The sequence below is a fragment of the Lithobates pipiens genome, unplaced genomic scaffold (assembly GCF_037356315.1).
Source record: "Lithobates pipiens isolate NorthernLeopardFrog02 unplaced genomic scaffold, aLitPip1_a1.2 Scaffold_25, whole genome shotgun sequence".
NCBI lineage: Eukaryota > Metazoa > Chordata > Amphibia > Anura > Ranidae > Lithobates > Lithobates pipiens.
The window spans coordinates 172,911,114-172,930,464 of record NW_027507787.1 but is presented as its reverse complement, the minus strand read 5'-3'; the positions used below and the strand labels follow the sequence as shown (position 1 = coordinate 172,930,464).

General features: G+C 40.7%; 1 protein-coding gene across 1 annotated transcript in view; it reads right to left on the bottom strand.

The window, feature by feature from the left end:
* The window catches only part of LOC143930667 (alpha-2-macroglobulin-like protein 1), a 210,419-nt gene that overhangs the window by 91,729 nt on the left and 99,339 nt on the right, over positions 1-19,351 (bottom strand). The window contains exon 19 of the mRNA XM_077455170.1: positions 989-1,214. Coding sequence (XP_077311296.1) covers positions 989-1,214 — 226 coding nt within the window. The remainder of the gene's footprint in view (positions 1-988; positions 1,215-19,351) is intronic.

Genomic DNA, 19,351 nt, shown 5'->3' with positions numbered 1-19,351 from the left:
TCACAGTGCTGCGACATAGGATCTGACTTGTGAGATCTCAAGTTGCATGTTTTCCTATGAGAGCTGTCTTAACATACTACACAAGTCTGTCCGACTTTAGAAAAGGTTCCTGTATTACTTTGGTCCAACTTGGGTGCGATTTCAGCCCTTGTACATGCTCCTAAGTAACATTTAAGTTGGAAGATAGTTGCAGGGCAAAATCACAGGCAAAGTTGTACAACTTTGCTGCCACAGCAGTGTAAACCAAGCCTTAGGCCGCGTACACACGCGCGGACTGTTCGCCCAACTTTGTCCGTCCAACAGTTTCGGCAAACAGTCCGCTCAAACTTAGCATGGACGGACATGGCCACACACGACGGACGAACAGTTTGCTGAAACCGTGCGCGATGACGTGAACGGCACGTACGACGGGACGAAAAATACGACGTCCTATACACTGCATTATAGCTTTCGGCGTGAAAATCCTTTCTGAGCATGCGCGCAACTTTGTTTGACGAACAAGCCTACACACGAGCGGACTGTTCGCTGAAACAAGGTTTCAGCGGACAGTTTTACGGAATTTCCGAAAAACCTTGTCCGTCCAACTGTCCGCTGAAACTGTCCGCTGAAAGCCCACACACGAGCGGACTGTCCCCCCAAACACTGTTCAGCGGACAAAGTTGGGCGAACAGTCCGCGCGTGTGTACGCGGCCTCAGTGGCACCAATGCAATTAGCAAGAGTAACATGTTCCCAATGCAGTGCAAGAAACATATACAGAAAACCACCTTTCCTGCATGTTATGGGGTGAAAGGACCCTTATATAGGCTGTCTGCACACAGCCCCAGCTAACTCCATCTGCATAAACAATCCCCTCATTCAAGCTATACATGTGAACAAGGCTTAAGGCTCCTTTTTCTAGTGCATTCGCTTTGTGAATTGAACCCTTTAATACAATCAGTGTCCTATATCTGACTACTGAAAAATAAATTAACATTTAAGTGTACTTACCATCATTGGATAAGGTAGGTAGTTGAATACAGAAGATTTGATTAATAATGTCTCTCCTCGGGTTACAGAATAGGGATGATTTATGTGTTGAAAGAATGGCTTGAAGGCCCGCAAGGAGGTGGCATTGGCAATACCAAGGCCTTTATCTCCCATACAGAATGCTGTAGCTTTCCACTCAGTAATGGAATCTGGAACATGGACTTTTATCTCAGCATGACCGGATATCCTGATATAAAATATTAACAGAGAGCAAACTAATGTTAAATAGAGGCAAACGATTTGATCGAATAGTGCACTGAACAGCCCTTGAAATACATACACTAAGCTATCGTGGTTGTGTCCATTATATCTGTTTTGTAACCAGCAGATGGAACTTAATGGGCACAGAGGGCCGTACATCATGAAAAAGGAGTGGGTTTATGTGGCTGGGAGGCACCAGGGAGTGACAGGTTTAAATATAGTAGAAAACACCTGTAGTATTTCCCAGAGTTGGTAAGCGATCGGTGCACTGGCTTGTGTCCTCCTAGCACCAGAGCAAACATGTAGATAACAGAAATCTGGCAGCTCAATCTTCCACAATGGATACATGTACTAATCCAGGTTTGGTACAAAATAATACAGGGCTTACGCATTTCGGCATGTAGCCTTACACATAACCATTCATCATAGGCTATGATTAAGGCTACATGCCAAAACACGTAAGCTTTGGATTATTTTGTACCACACCTGGATTGATAAATGTATTCATTGCGGAGGATCAAGCTGCCGGCTTTCTGTTATCAATAAGGAAGTTACAAGTGTTTGCATACAGCTGAGAAAAATAATAAAAAGGTTGAGCTTAGCTTAAATATTGTGATCAAAAACTGCTGCAATCAAAAATTCCTTGAATAGTGAAGAAATGGTATATGTGTATATATTTATAAGATGTGCTGTTTCCAACTTAAATTGTGTCTCCAAAACAAATGTGACAATTCTTAAAAATGGAAATAAAAAACATTTTTTTAAATAAGCTTATCACTCTAAATGCAAATGATCATATATGATCATGCAAAATAAAATATATGAAGCTGAACCACACAATTGGATCACAAATATTGTGTGACTGAAAACCTGCTGCAACACAATGCAAATGAATTAAAGATGAGTCAAAAGTTCATTTGTGTAAGCTGATGCTCCAACAGTTGCTATAATTGTATGAAAATAAATGAGTGGTTCCAACTTCCCACATGCAGTTCATAAAGGATTGTCTTTGTTCAAAGAAAAAATAATCCAAAACTTCAGTGCATCACCACGGTGCTGTGAACGAAAGACTGAACGCTAACCAAATGGAATGATCCCACCAAGAGACCATTATGTGTGTCTGTTAAAGCTCCTCTGAGGGTAGTTGATCAAGCAGCTTCAGGGGGTAGATCCAGGCTTGCATGTCTCACTACCTTTGTGTCTCATATAAAGTAGTAAAAAAAGAAATGTAAAAGGCTCATAGTGCAAAACTGTATAAAAAAATTTATTTATTAAAAACAAGATTGCACTTACAGCATAGTAGTATACATCGGGCAGTTTAAACATGTGTGGTGTACGGCCACCTGCAGAATGGTCAGCACTTGTATACGTCATACTGCTGTCTCTAAACCAACACTTTTCCTCTCAGAAGCCATCGAATGGGAATGGAGGCTCATGTGGTTTGCATACAGCTGCCTGTAGAAATCAATGACAGGCTGCGACTGTATGCATATTACTACACAGCTAAACGTCTGTTTGTGTAAAGGGAGAGATGATTATCCCTGGGTGAAAACTGTCTGTACAATCAGCTGTACGCAAACATCTTTCACTCCCAGGACACAACCACATAGACACATTCCTTTTCATGCTGTATGGCCCTCAGCACCTATGTGAATGAGGTCTAGGGCTCCTTTACATTTTGATTTATCTTTTTGACCCGTATTAAAAAAAAACAAAAAAAAAACTGTTATTTACAGAGATCATTAGCAAATTGACACAGGCAGGCAGGATCTGCTGTAACATTTCCTTTAATAACTCACAGTGCTCTGAGAATCTTTTGTAATGTACATGTTTACATGTGCATGTTTACAATACAGTGGTCGGTAAGGGGTGGGATGCAGTGGGGAGAGAGTAGTGCTGGTGAGCATGATCACGGCGCATCGCACTGTTCACTTTGTTTTGCAAACAAACTTTATTGAAATATCACACAGTGACATTTCATTAAGCTCTATTGCCCGCCGATGGACTGCCTTGCACCGCGCTGTACTGGAAAAAGTTTGGCTTGCTATAGTTTTTTTTTAAGCACACATCACTGCAACATGATGATGTTAAACATTACATACATTTAGCGTATATACGTAAGAATATTATTTATGTCTAATATTCTTGTATCTCAGAGGCGTTTCCGAATCAATAGCATTGATAGTCAAACTGACTTAAAAGAAAGTGTGAGTTTATTTGTCACACAGTTGGCATCATAAATACAATGTAAAAAGTATAATAGTTCAGTTCAGTGTAGGTAAAAATATATAAAATAGAATAGTTATAAAGTAATAAGCTTATGAAAGCATGTGTGTTTCAATGGTGCTGCCTTCTGTCCACATTGACCCCGTGTGTCCTCCAAGAAGAAACAGGAAATTACGTTCTTAGACTTCTGGCAGAATTCAACTGTCCCAATTCATCAGTCTCTGTGTGAATATGTCAGTATCATATCTTTAGTGGGTGTGTGTGTGGGTGTCTGAGTGTGAGTGAGTGCCCGTGTGAGTGTCTGCGAGCACCCTCCTTCAATCTTGAAACTTTGGTTTAAATATTACATGTGAACGTCATAACCTCACAAACTTAGAACCTTATATGGCACACATTCATTTCTGCTAACTTCCGCAATGTGTGATCCAAAAGTAGATACTAACTCAGAGAGTCATATGGAGCTTGATTGACAAGCTCACATGTAACACTCCATACTTGACATCATGTGCTGTTCATGTAATGTCATATAACCATACATTTACATAATATGAACACATATTAACAACTTTACATTAAGTAACTATATACTAATATGTACTAACATGACTGAGACTACTCTAAACTTATTTTAACAAGATATAATCCATAATGTATCATTGCTTTAGCTACATAGACACATGTCTATTTTTGTCTTCTCATGACATTCTGTACCAAGATACCATATATGTCATACTCAAATTGGCTACATCAGAAACTTATTACTAACTCAGCTTTAGATGAGGATATGTTTCACTGAACACTTGATCAAGGTCATTCACATGCTATTTATTATGATTAATCATAAAACCAAATATGTTTTCCAAGCTTGCCATAGATATATTATAACACCTATAAGTGCCAAATTATGAATTTGGAATAATATTCTAACATACGTTTAGAAATGTCCTATAAAGAAATCTATGTCATTATCAGTGTGAATGAGACATTAGCTAACATAGAGCATGGAGTGTCTACCTAAAGTAGATGCAAACCATAAGGCATAGTTGCCAATATTGTCAATAAATTTCTAGGGACACTTTTTTGTCTGTAAGCTGAGTATTCTTTTAATTAGGGGCGGGACCTAGACAAAGTGAAAAAATGTGGCGTGCTCAACGCACCACGGCGAATAATTGGCATGGTTATAACTATGTTAAATATTGGGCATGGCTGGTGTGGTTACAGAGAGTGAGATGATGGAGGGAGAAGGAAGAGAGGGATGGAAGGAGAGAAAGAAAGGGAAAAAAAAAGATAGGGAGGGAAGGAGAGAGAAGGAAAAAAAGAAAGAAGGGTGGATGGACAGCAGGCCCAGATCCTACATCATAGTAGCAATAAAAAAAGATATAATTTAGTCCTCTGCGCTATGTGTAGAAATGTGCTAACAAATGTAGTTGAGAGTCTGATGCTATATACCCAATATGTGTTCAAATGTGATTTAAAATAGTGAAAGATAGGAAAGCACTCCCCTATAAATAACTAGTAAAGCAAATCATACACAATATCCTAACATGCAGTATAACAACAGCAAAAAAAAAATAGGATTTTTAAAACAGCTTACCTGTAAAATCCTTTTCTTTGATGTACATCAGGGGACACAGAGGAATAGTAATTACTATGTGGGTTATATCGGACCGACAGGTGCTGGACACTGGCACGCCCCTAAGGCATGTACTCCCCTATATAACCCCTCCCATTACTAGGAGTGCTCAGTTTTGTAGCCAAGCAATACAAGTGTATACCAAGAAGGGAGGGACCTCCGTGTCCCCTGATGTACATCAAAGAAAAGGATTTTACAGGCAAGCGGTTTTAAAAATCCTATTTTCTTTTCTTACATCAGGGGACACAGAGCTATAGTAATTACTATGTGGGATGTCCCATAGCAATGGCAACTGAAGGGGGGGGAGACACCACAAAAAACAGGAGGCCAGAGGACTCATACTGCAGCCTGCAGTATACTGCGCCCAAAGGCAATATCCTCATGACCTTTAATATCGATTTGATAAAATCTGATAAACGTATGAACCGAAGACCAACTTGCGTCCTTACAGATCTGAGCCATAGAGGCCTGATGATGCACCACCCAAGAGGCACTAATGGCCCTGGATGAGTGTGCTCTAACATGAGAAGGAAGAATTTTCTTCTTTAACCACTTAAGGACCGCCGTATTGCCATTATACGTCAACACAATGGCACAGGCAGGCACAATCACGTAGATCTACGTGCCTGCCTTCCAGCGGGTGGGGGGTCCGATCGGACCCCCTCCCGCTGGTTACGGCGGTCCGTTTCCCTCCGGGAGCGATCCGTGATGAGGGGATGGCCGTTGGTTTCTGGCCACCCCCTCTCGATCGCTCCTGGCCAATGACGAACTTCCTCCCACTGTGTATTGTTTACACAGGAAGGAGGAAGTGATGTCATTCTCCTCGGGGCTGTCTTTTTGACCCGGACTACGAGGAGATGACTAAAAGTAAGTGCACCAAAACACTACACTGACACATAGGTACACAAACCCCCCCCCCCGATCCCCCCCCCGATCGCCCCCGATCCCCCCCGCCCCCCCTCCCCCCCCCAGTCACAGTTACTGATCAATGCATTCAGTGTCAGTTGTAAAAGTAAAAACTGTCAGGGCAGTTAGTGTTAGGTCCAGGGTAGCCCCCTATCACCCCCCAATAAAGATTTAACCCCCTGATTGCCCCTAGAGTTAACCCTTTCACCCCCTTTTGCCAGTGTCACTAAGCGATAATTTTTCTGATCGCTGCATCAGTGTCGCTAGTGTCGCTAGGTAGCTAGTTATTTTTTTAGGTTCACCGCCAGGTTTTTATATCGCTAGGTACCCCGATATACTACCCAATAATGGTTTTAACATCCTGATTGCCCCTAGTTAACCCTTTCACCCCCTTTTGCCACTGTCACTAAGCGATCATTTTTCTGATCGCTGCATCAGTGTCGCTACTGTCGCTAGGTAGCTAGTTATTTTTTTAGGTTCACCGCCAGGTTTTTATAGCGCTAGGTACCCCGATATACTACCCAATAATGGTTTTAACATCCTGATTGCCCCTAGTTAACCCTTTCACCCCCTTTTGCCACTGTAACTAAGCGATAATTTTTCTGATCGCTGCATTAGTGTCGCTACTGTCGCTAGGTAGCTAGTTATTTTTTTAGGTTCACCGCCAGGTTTTTATATCGCTAGGTACCCCGATATACTACCCAATAATGGTTTTAACATCCTGATTGCCCCTAGTTAACCCTTTCACCCCCTTTTGCCAGTGTCACTAAGCGATCATTTTTCTGATCGCTGCATCAGTGTCGCTACTGTCGCTAGGTAGCTAGTTATTTTTTTAGGTTCACCGCCAGGTTTTTATAGCGCTAGGTACCCCGATATACTACCCAATAATGGTTTTAACATCCTGATTGCCCCAAGTTAACCCTTTCACCCCCTTTTGCCAGTGTCACTAAGCGATAATTTTTCTGATCGCTGCATCAGTGTCGCTAGGTAGCTAGTTATTTTTTTAGGTTCACCGCCAGGTTTTTATAGCGCTAGGTACCCCGATATACTACCCAATAATGGTTTTAACATCCTGATTGCCCCTAGTTAACCCTTTCACCCCCTTTTGCCAGTGTCACTAAGCGATCATTTTTCTGATCGCTGCATCAGTGTCGCTACTGTCGCTAGGTAGCTAGTTATTTTTTTAGGTTCACCGCCAGGTTTTTATAGCGCTAGGTACCCCGATATACTACCCAATAATGGTTTTAACCCCCTGATTGCCCCTAGTTAACCCTTTCACCAGCGATCACAGTATAAGTGTCACTGGTGACGCTGGTTAGCCAGTTAGTTATTTAGGTTCCCCGTCAGGTTTTTATATAGCGCCAGGGACCCCCATATACTACCTAATAAAAATTTGAACCCCCTGATTGCCCCTAGTTAACCCTTTCACCACTGATCACCGTATAAGTGTTACGGGTGACTCTGGTTAGTTTGCTTTTTATAGCATCAGGGCACCCACCCTTTATTACCCAATAATAAATTAGGTTTTAGGGTCAGGGTCTGCGTCGCCCCAGGCAGCGCTAGGTTAGTGCCAGTACCGCTAACACCCACGCGCAAAGCATACACCTCCCGTAGTGGTATAGAATCTGAACAGATCAATATCTGATCTGATCAAATCTATACTAGCGTCCCCAGCAGTTCAGGGTTCCAAAAAAACGCATTGTTAGCGGGATCAGCCCAGATACCTGCTAGCACCTGCGTTTTGCCCCTCTGCCCAGCCCACCCAAGTGCAGATCGATCACTGTCACTTACAAAACACTAAACACATAACTGCAGCGATCGCAGAGTCAGGCCTGATCCCTGCGATCGCTAACAGTTTTTTTGGTAGCATTTTATATTTAAATCCGGAAGGCAGTGCTTGGTTTTGGGGGTCCCGTACGTGGCTAGGCTCCAAAAAAGTCCCCCACATGTGGTATCTCCGTACTCGGGAGAAGCAGCAGAATTTATTTTAGGGTGTAATTTGACTTCTGCCTATAGCATGTGTGAGCAATATATCATTTAGTGACAACTTTGTGCAAAAAAATAAAAGTTTGTAATATTCCCGCAACTTTTGGCAAAATATAAAATATTCCATGGACTCAACATGCCTCTCAGTAAATAGCTTGGGGTGTCTACTTTCCAAAATGGGGTCATTTTGGGGGGTTTTGTGCTATTTTGGCATTTTATGGCCTTCAAAACTGTGATAGGTAGTGAGGAGTTAAATCAAAAATTTGCACCCTTAGAAATCCTGAAGGTGGTGATTGGTTTTGGGGTGCCGTGCGCGACTAGACTCCCAAAAAGTCCCACACATGTAGTATCCCCATACTCGGGAGAAGTAGCGGAATATATTTTGGGGTGCAATTCCACATATAACCATGGCATGTGTGAGCAATATATCATTTAGTGACAACTTTTTGTAAAAAAATGTTTTATTTTTTATTTTTTGTCATTATTCAATCCCTTGGGACAAAAAAAAAATATTCAATGGTCTCAACATGGCCCTCAGCAAATAGCTTGGGGTGTCTACTTTCCAAAATGGGGTCATTTGGGGGGGTTTTGTGCCATCTTGGCATTTTATGGCCTTCAAAACTGTGATAGGTAGTGATAGGTAGTGAGGAGTAAAATAAAAAACGTATGCCCTTAGAAATCCTGAAGGCGGTGCTTGGATTTCGGGGTCCCGTACACGGCTAGGCTCCCAAAAAGTCCCACACATGTGGTATCCCCATACTCAGGAGAAGCAGCAGAATGTATTTTGGGGTGTCATTTCACATATGCCCATAGCATGTGTGAGCAATATATCATTTAGTGACAACTTTGTGCAAAAAAAAAAAAGTTTGTAATATTCCCGCAACTTGTGGCAAAATATAAAATATTCCATGGACTCAACATGCCTCTCAGTAAATAGCTTGGGGTGTCTTCTTTCCAAAATGGGGTCATTTTGGGGGGTTTTGTGCTATTTTGGCATTTTATGGCCTTCGAAACTGTGATAAGGTAGTGAGGAGTTAAATCAAAAATTTGCACCCTTAGAAATCCTGAAGGTGGTGATTGGTTTTCGGGGTGCCGTGCGCGACTAGACTCCCAAAAAGTCCCACACATGTAGTATCCCCATACTCGGGAGAAGTAGCGGAATATATTTTGGGGTGCAATTCCACATATAACCATGGCATGTGTGAGCAATATATCATTTAGTGACAACTTTTTGTAAAAAAATGTTTTATTTTTTATTTTTTGTCATTATTCAATCCCTTGGGACAAAAAAAAAATATTCAATGGTCTCAACATGGCCCTCAGCAAATAGCTTGGGGTGTCTACTTTCCAAAATGGGGTCATTTGGGGGGGTTTTGTGCCATCTTGGCATTTTATGGCCTTCAAAACTGTGATAGGTAGTGATAGGTAGTGAGGAGTAAAATAAAAAACGTATGCCCTTAGAAATCCTGAAGGCGGTGCTTGGATTTCGGGGTCCCGTACACGGCTAGGCTCCCAAAAAGTCCCACACATGTGGTATCCCCATACTCAGGAGAAGCAGCAGAATGTATTTTGGGGTGTCATTTCACATATGCCCATAGCATGTGTGAGCAATATATCATTTAGTGACAACTTTGTGCAAAAAAAAAAAAGTTTGTAATATTCCCGCAACTTGTGGCAAAATATAAAATATTCCATGGACTCAACATGCCTCTCAGTAAATAGCTTGGGGTGTCTTCTTTCCAAAATGGGGTCATTTTGGGGGGTTTTGTGCTATTTTGGCATTTTATGGCCTTCGAAACTGTGATAAGGTAGTGAGGAGTTAAATCAAAAATTTGCACCCTTAGAAATCCTGAAGGTGGTGATTGGTTTTCGGGGTGCCGTGCGCGACTAGACTCCCAAAAAGTCCCACACATGTGGTATCCCTATACTCGGGAGAAGTAGCGGAATATATTTTGGGGTGCAATTCCACACATGAGCAATATATCATATTTTTTTTTTTTTTTTTGTCATTATTCAATCCCTTAGGACAAAAAAAATAAATATTCAATGGGCTCAACATACCCATCAGCAATTTCCTTGGGGTGTCTACTTTCCAAAATGGGGTCATTTGGGGGGGGGGTTTGTACTGCCCTGCCATTTTAGCACCTCAAGAATTGAGATAGGCAGTCATAAATTAAAAGCTGTGTAAATTCCAGAAAATGTACTCTAGTTTGTAGACGCTATAACTTTTGCGCAAACCAAAAAATATACGCTTATTGACATTTTTTTTACTAAAGACATGTGGCTGAATACATTTTGCCCTCAATGTATGACTAAAATTTAGTTTATTTGATTTTTCTTATAACAAAAAGAAGAAAATATCTTTTTTTTTCAAAATTTTCACTCTTTTTCCATTTATATCGCAAAAAAAAAATCGCAGAGGCAATCAAATACCATCAAAAGAAAGCTCTATTTGTGGGGAGAAAAGGACGCAAATTTCGTTTGGGTGCAATATTGCATGACCGCGCAATTACCAGTTAAAGCAGCGCAGTGCGAAATTGGAAAAAGACCTCTGGTCCTTAAGGTGTTTATTGGTCCGGAGCTGAAGTGGTTAAGCTAAAGCTTGAATAATCACTTAACAAATCCATTTGGACAATAGTGGATCTTGATGCTGCCTGTCCACATACTGGACCCTCTGGCAGTACAAACAAAACCTGTGTTTTGAAAACCTGAGCGGTCGCCCTTAAATAGACTCTAATCGCTCTTACTACATCAAGAGAATGTAGTGCCTTCTCTTCCCTAGATTAAGGCTCTGGGGAGAAAGAAGGAAGAATATCTTGGTTTAATGAAAACCTGTTACCACTTTTGGTAGGAATTCAGGACGAGGACATAAAACCACCTCATCCCTATGCATGATGAAATATGGCTCTTACAAGACAGAGACGCTAGTTCCGATAATCTTCTAGCAGAAGAAATGGCAACCAGAAAAGATTATCTTTCTTGTCAAAAGAACCAAGGAAATTTCTTGTAAAGGTTCAAACGGCTGACTTAGCAAAGCCAATAAGACCAATTTTAAATCCCAAGGATCTAGAGGTGCCTTGATAGGGGGAATAAACCGTGTTACCCCCTGAATAAGCTATGCACCAAGAGTGGGAAGCAAGAGGCCATAGGAAAAAATACTGACAAGGCCGGGATCTGGCTCTTGATAGAAGTCAAGGCCAGCTTCATTTCAGATCCCATATGCAGAAACTCAGGAATCCTGCCTATGACATACTTCCTGGGGTGTCAACCCCTGGATCCACACCAAGAAACATATGCCTTCAAGGCTCTAAAGCAAGTGATTCTGGAAGCCGGCTTCCTGGCATTATTCAAAGTAGACACTACCGAAGGAGATCACCCACAATCTTCTATAGAGTGGCATTCAACAGTCAAACCTGTTAAAGTTAAGGTAAGGTAAGATGAATTACCGGACCTTGTACGAGAAGGTCTGGCTATAATGGCAGAGTCCAAAGGACTCCTAGTGCCATCTTTATGATCTCGGTAAATCAAGATCTTCTGGGACCCGCTGGGGCCACCAGAATCATCTCCTTTTGTTCCTGCTTAATCCTGCGGAGAAGGCGCGGAAGTAGCAGAACTGGAGGAAATGCATAGACCAGTGAAAACTGATCCTATGGGAAGACTAATGTGTCTGTTCCGCCTGCTAGTGGACCCCTTGTTCTCGACATAAAGTTGTCGACTTTGTTGATACCCCATCTCTGACATATCGCTAGGAAGATGTCGGGGTGAAGAGATCATTCTCCCGGAAATAATTGTTGGCGACTCAAGTAGTATACCTGAAAAATGAAAATTGCCGATAGGCAAGGAATGTTGTGTTCTGCCCAAGCTAGAACATTATTCACTTCTTTTTGGGCTTGCACGACCTCTTGTGCCTCCCTGGTGATTGATGTAAGCCACCGCCGTGGCCTTGTCAGACTGAATCCTGACAGGACAGTCCCGTAGTCTGACCGTCCAAGATTCTAGGGCCAGATGTACTGCCTGAAACTTCCAAAAAAAAATTGATAGGCAAGGTCCTCTAACCTGGACCCTCTCCCCTGGACAGAATCTTCTTCCATGGCTGCTCCCCAGCCTAGAAGGCTGGCATCTGTCAACACCTTGCAGGATAAAGATTTTCCCTTTTGCTGGCTAACAACCACCAATTTAGGCTCTGACTATGTCAGGAGCCAAGTGTATTGGAAACAAATAAGGCCTGAATCTTTTTTATTCCAGACTGACAGGATGGTGTCTTGAAGCAGTTTTTAAGTAAAACTAGACATGTGCATTTAGTTTCGTTCCGAATCGAAATTCGGACGAATTTTCATTATTCGGACATTCAGATGCATCCGAATTACCGAATTACAAATGAAATTCGAATCAAATTCGAAAAATTACATTTTGCGTCCCGAATTTGGGGCCACGTATAGCTAGAAACCCTAAATTTGGTATGCAAAACACAGTAGAACTAGCACTACAACATCTCAAAATTTGGGGTTTCTAGCTTCAAGTGACCCCGAGTTACGGGGCCCCAAATTCGGGTTGCAAAATGTCATTCTCTGCTGCAGAAAAGTGCTTGACATTTTGCGACCCGACTTTGGGGGCCCCGTAACTCGGGGTCACTTGGAGCTAGAAACCCCAGATTTGTGTTATAGTGCTAGTTCTACTGTGTTTGAATACCAAATTGGGGGTTCCTAGCTATAAGTGGCCCCGAGATATGTGGCCCATTAGTCGGGTCGCAAAATGTCATTCTCTTCTGCAGAAAAGTACGTGACATATTCTCCATATCTCGGGGTCACTTGGTGCTAGGAACCCCACAACTTGTGGCAGGTGACGTGGCAAGTGGACAATCCACAACTTGGTCATGTGGCACTCATGGCAGGTTACGTGGCACTCGTGGCCGGTCACGTGGCACTCGTGGCAGGTGTCATGGCAAGTGGACAATACGCAACTTGTGGCAGGTGATGTGGCAAGTGGACAATGACATACAGCATATGTACTTGCCTTGCGATCGACATCCGTGACTTCTTCAATCAGGCATGCTGACAACTTCATTGATGTGATAAATATAAATGAAATAAGATGTATGTATTTTTTAGCACTGGTACACTGCAAGTATGAGAAGTTGATGTGACAGATGTATATAAGTAACTAACCATCTTCCACAATTTCTAATTCAAATAGAAAAGATTAGAAAAAAATATAATTTAATAGAATAAAATAGAAAGAATATACAACCATCTTCTGAAATTCAAATTTCAAATAAAATAAATTTGAATTTTGAATAGTATGAATTCAAATTTTTTAATTAATTAATTTTAAATTTGGATAGAAAAGATTATAATAAAATAGAAAATAGACAAGAAAAACGGTAGAACAGAATAGAATATATTATATTTTATTCTGTTCTATTGTTTTTCCAGTCTATTCTTTCATATTCTATTAAAATCATTTCTATTAAAATCGAAATCATTATATACTTAATTCAAATTTCGGAAGATGGTGGTTTTATAATATATATATATATATTTCTTTCCGACATTCGAATTTCGTATAGAATGAATTTGAATAGAAAAGATTAGAATGGAAATAGAGAATAGACTAGAAAAACAATAGAACAGAATAGAATATAGATACTATCTATTTCATTTTAATTTATTTTGCAGATTACTATTTGTTTCCATAAGTTCTGCAGACTATTAGTATCTATTTCGTTTTCTCACCAGATCTCCTGCAGACTATTAGCATCTTTTTCTTTTTTTTTTGCAGATCTCCTGTAGACTATTAACAGCCATTTCACTTCTTCTTTTTTTGCAGATCTCCTGCAGACTGTTAGAATCAATTTCATTATTTTTTTTTTTTGCAGATTACTATTTATTTCCATCAGAGCTCCTGCAGTATATTAACATCTATTTCATTTTTTTGCAGATCTCCTGCAGACTATTAGTATCTATATCTAAAGGATATGGCTGTTCTAATGCAAAAAAAATAAAAATAAAATTGAAATAGATGCTAATAGTCTGCAGGAGATCTTCAAAAAATGAAGTAGATGTTAATATACTGCAGGAGATCTGATGGAAATAAATAATCTGCAAAAAATAAAAATGAAATTGATTCTAACAGTCTGCAGGTGATCTGCAAAAAAAAGAAGTGAAATGGCTGTTAATAGTCTACAGGAGATCTGCTAAAAAAGAAATATATGCTAATAGTCTGCAGGAGATCTGGTGAGAAAACAAAATAGATACTAATAGTCTGCAGGAGATGTGCAAAAAAATGAAATAGATGCTAATAGTCTGCAGGAGATCTGGTGAAAAAAACGAAATAGATACTAATAGTCTGCAGGAGATCTGCATAAAAATGAAATAGCTGCTAATAGTCTGCAGGAGATCTTATTAAAACAAATGGTAATATGCAAATAAATGTAAAATGAAATAGTATCTATATTCTATTCTGTTCTATTGTTCTAGTCTACTCTCTATTTCTATTCTAATATTTTCTATTCAAATTCATTCTATACGAAATTCAAATGTCGGAAATATATATATATATATATATATATATATATATATATATATATATATATATATATATATATATATATATATATATAAAACCATCTTCCGAAATTCGAATTCAGTATTATAATTTTGATTTTAATAGAAAAGATTTTAATAGAATATAATAGAATAGACTAGAAAAACAGAACAGAATAAAATATAATATATTCTATTCTGTTCTATCTTTTTTCTAGTCTATTTTCTATTTTATTATAATCTTTTCTATCCAAATTTAAAATGAATTCATTTAAAAATTTGAATTCATACTATTCAAAATTCAAATGTATTCTATAGAAATTCGAATTTCAGAAGATGGTTGTATATTCTTTCTATTTTATTCTATTAAATTATATATTTTTTCTATTCTGTTCTGTAATCTTTTCTATTTGAATTAGACATTTTGGAAGATGGTTAGTTACTTATACTTATATATAGCTATCACATCAACTTTTCATACTTGCAGTGTACCAGTGCAAAAAAAAAAAAAACACACACATCTTATTTCATTTATATTTATGGTATCAATGAAGTTGTCAGCATGCCTGATTGAAGAAGTCATGGATGTCGATTGCAAGGCAAGTGCATATGTATGTCATTGTCCACTTGCCACAAGTTGTGTATTGTATTTGTCCACTTGCCACGTCACCTACCACAAGTTGTGTATTGTCCACTTGCCACGACACCTGCCACGAATGCCACGACATCTGCCACGAGTGCCATGTGACTGCCCACGAGTGCCACATGACCCGACACCAGTGACATATGACCGGCCATGAGTGCCATGTGACCAAGTTGTGGATTGTCCACTTGCCACGTCACCTGCCACCAAGTGATCCCAGATATGGGCAATATGCCAAGTACTTTTCTAGCACCAAGTGACCCCGAGATACATGGCCCCAAAGTCGGGTCACAAAATGTCAAGCACTTTTCTGCAGCAAAGAATTACATTTTGCGACCCGATTTTGGGGGCACATATCTCGGGGTCACTTATAGCTAGAAACCCCAAATTTGGTATTCCAACACAATAGAACTAGCACTACAACATCTCCAAATTTGGGGTTTCTAGCACCAAGTGACCTTGAGATACATGGCCCTAAAATCAGGTCGCAAAATATTTTCAAATCCAGTTGAAATTGTTTCGAATCCGGTTGAAATAGTTTCGAATGCGGTTGAAACAATTTCGAATCATGTTGAAATCATTTCGAATCCGGTAGAAATATTTTCGAATTTGGTTGAAATATTTTCGAATGCAACCGATTTTTTGAATTCGGTAGAAAACTAAACGAAATCCAAAAACGAATTTAACGAATATAACTAAACGAAATTAATTAATTAATGAATAAAAACTAAACGAAACTAAACAAATTTTTTCCTTTTGCACATGTCTAAGTAAAACTGCGCGCAAGGGATGGCCTTGAAGGAGGCCACCATTTCCCCTAAAAATCTCCTGCACAGCCGAATGAAGGAATTTTCTGTTGTTTTGATAAGTTGAATTAGTCCAACAATGGATCCGATTCTTGTCTGGGGTAAGAATACTTTCTTCTGTATGGTATCTATAACCAGCCCCCAAGTACTGTAATCTCCTTGATGGTTTTAAGGAGAATCTTCCTAGGTTGAGTATCCAGCCTAGAGATTTAAGATAGTTACAGCTGAGATCAGACTCAGGTTTTAGACCTGAGACTGAATGATCTATTAAAAATAGATCTTCTAATAGGCTAGGATCCCTATGCCTTGAGCCCTTAATCTGGCTAAAGGAGGTGCCAGAATCTTTCAGAACACTCGTGGTGCGGTGGCTAAGCTAAATGGCAGGCCACAACTGAAAAGATAATTTTATATTTCAAAAACGCCAACATTTCTGGTGAGCGGGAAAATTTGGCACATGGAGATATGCAACTCCCCTCCTTGCAGGGTGGACACAGCCGATCGAATTATGAAAGGATTGGATGTTTAAGTGCCAATTCAGATTTTCGAGATCTAGAATGGGTCTTACCTCTCTGTTTGGTTCTGGAACCTTAAAAGGTTTGAGCCAAAACCCCCTGTTCCACTAAGGGGACCTTGAATATCACCGACTGGGATAACAGCTGATCCAGAGACCAAAGAGAGACTTCTTTTATCTCTAGATCCTTATGAACATTCTCTGAGGAGACGGAAACTTCTGGAACTCTAGTCGTAACCTAGAGAAAAAATTGCAGAAATCCATCTTGACATTGTTCCTGCCAGATCTTGAGAATTGCAGGACCTTTCCCCTCACCCGAACAAGTGGGGGTGCCCCTTCATGGGAAGGCTTTAGCATTCTGCTTTGTGGGCTTTCTGCCCCAAGATCCTGGTGCTGCCCTTGGGTATTTTCCCTTGATCCTGATGGTTGAGACCGTCGAGACTGCCTAGAGGCAGATGCCCTAGGCATAGGAGTGCCAGCACGATAAAAGGAGAAATGTTTGAACCTCCTCTTACTGGTAAAGAGAGCTTTATCCTATTAGAGGTCTTTTGGATGTACTTCCAGATCAAATAGCCGTACCCCAGGAAGGGAAACAAACTGGCTAAGAGCTTTCACATGGTGCTTCGGCTGATCAATATTTCAGCCACAGAACTCTGCAAGAATGCACTAGTCCAAGCATAAGCCATAAGGCTTAAACAATAGTGTCTTTCATAGCATCTACTGTGAGACATAGTGCGTCAGATACACCAGCCCATTGCCAGACCTGCTGATCAGGCAGAATTTCAGGTATCTCCACAAACTGTTCCTTAACCCTTTGAAGTCCACATTTTCAATGAGTTAGCTGGACTCAAAATGCGCTCCACCAAAATGGTGGAGCAGAATGTCAAAGAGTTAATGGACTGAGATACACCATTGCAGCAAGAACCGGCTATGCTACTGAACTGCAAAAGACATCTTGTCTTTAAAAGGAAGTTCCAACTTTAATTTGCTGGATCCTTTAACATCAGTGCATTATCCACCGGACATGTGAGACTCTGCTCACTGAGGTGATTGCAGCATCAATTGCTATGCATGAATAGGAAAAAACATCCCCAGGTGGGGGAGGTTCTAATGAACCCAATTAGAGGTAGATACCTCAAGAGCCTGTGCTGCAGGCAACAAAGGGGTTAAGTATGGGAGTACACAAAGAACATGACTTGTGATGCTACTCCTTCCACATTAGGATCCTCCGAAGAGGATAAATAAGTATCTTCCAATATTTGGGAAGATCTACCTGATCCCCAGCCTCCTGCACATCAACAAAAGGGCCCTGAGGACTAGATGCGAATCTGCTATGTTTAGTCCTACTATGGAGAGACATCATAGCATTAAAAACATTTTAAATGGTAAAAGAAAAACACGTTTGTATGATATATACAGGGACTAAAGTGTTCTACACCTGACGGCTCAATCTGAGTAGCCGTAACCCTCACAGAGGAGGATGACATTCTTTTGGAAATGCATTTAGTTTACAGTGCATAACAAATGACCTTTTGGAGAAGTTCCATTACCATTCATAGCCTGAAGCATAAAGCAGAAGCACTATGCAAAAGAATGTACATTGCTAGGCTATAGTTCAGCGCCATTAGCTGCTATTAACCCTAGCTTCAGTAAAGTATAATGTGCTAAAGGAGTAAGCCTGTGTTCACTAACCTGACCAAGTCATCCACTTGCTCTGTCCCTCCACAGCCAGCAGCAGCTTTCACATATACAGCGTTAAAAATCAGCTTCCTCCATGTGTGGCTGGCATCTGACACTGTTAGCCATGCCACCTCGTGAATTATGGCCCCCATTTCCTGTCAAGGAAAGTGCTTTCCTGCGCTAGCGGCATCCTGTGGACCTGTAAGCATGGCGGGGGGTAAATCCTCCGCTGACGCGGTCTGCCATATATATATATATATATATATATATATATATATATATATATATTAAAGAGGCAATTGTCTTGGAATTTCCCCCTAAGGGGAATAATGCCAATCTGGGGACACAGGAAGAGACCATACCCACCTTTTCTTACCAGAGGGTCGGTTCCGCCTGGAGGAGAGGAGAGTGAAGGCTTCTGCTGTTTCCAGCGTCAGGAGGGTGAGTGCTCAATACAGCCCCCAGTGGTGACACATAGGCATGACAACATTATACATAGAAGGAGAAATTGCTAAGAAAATCTCCCTTATCTTATCCTCGCAGCAGGGTTTTATCAGAGATAAAAAAGATCAATCTTCACCCTTCACTGTAGGCTCCGAGACCTTTTAGGAAACCTTCAGGAACTGGGGAACCTCGGATTACCCACAATCCTGGACCTGCGACAGCACCCTGCCAGTAAAAACTTTATGGCCTTACTACCAAAAAGTACTGGATCCCAGGGCCCAGGCTCTCTAAGAGAAGCGTTCACAAGCAAAACCTAATTTCTTCGGACACGAGGCCCGGGTAAAGACATCAGAACGGATCAGCATGGCTAGCCCCATCAAGGATTACTACCCGTGGAGCTTAGTATAGCACATCTTTACTCGTGACCAACACCTTAGACAAAAACTGAGGACCCCCAATAATGGGAGGGGTTATATAGGGGAGTACACGCCTTAGGGGCGTGCCAGTGTCCAGCACCTGTCGGTCCGATATAACCCACATAGTAATTACTATTGCTCTGTGTCCCCTGACGTAAGAAAATATAATAAAAATTAATATTAACAAGCATGTAACAGCATAAAGATATATAAGCAAAGATAAGTGTCACTTAATACCAAATCTGTGGTAGTGCATACCAGTGTACCACTACTATAACACAAATGTCCGAAAATGCATCCAGGAGGAGAGGAGAGATCCTGGAAGAGAGG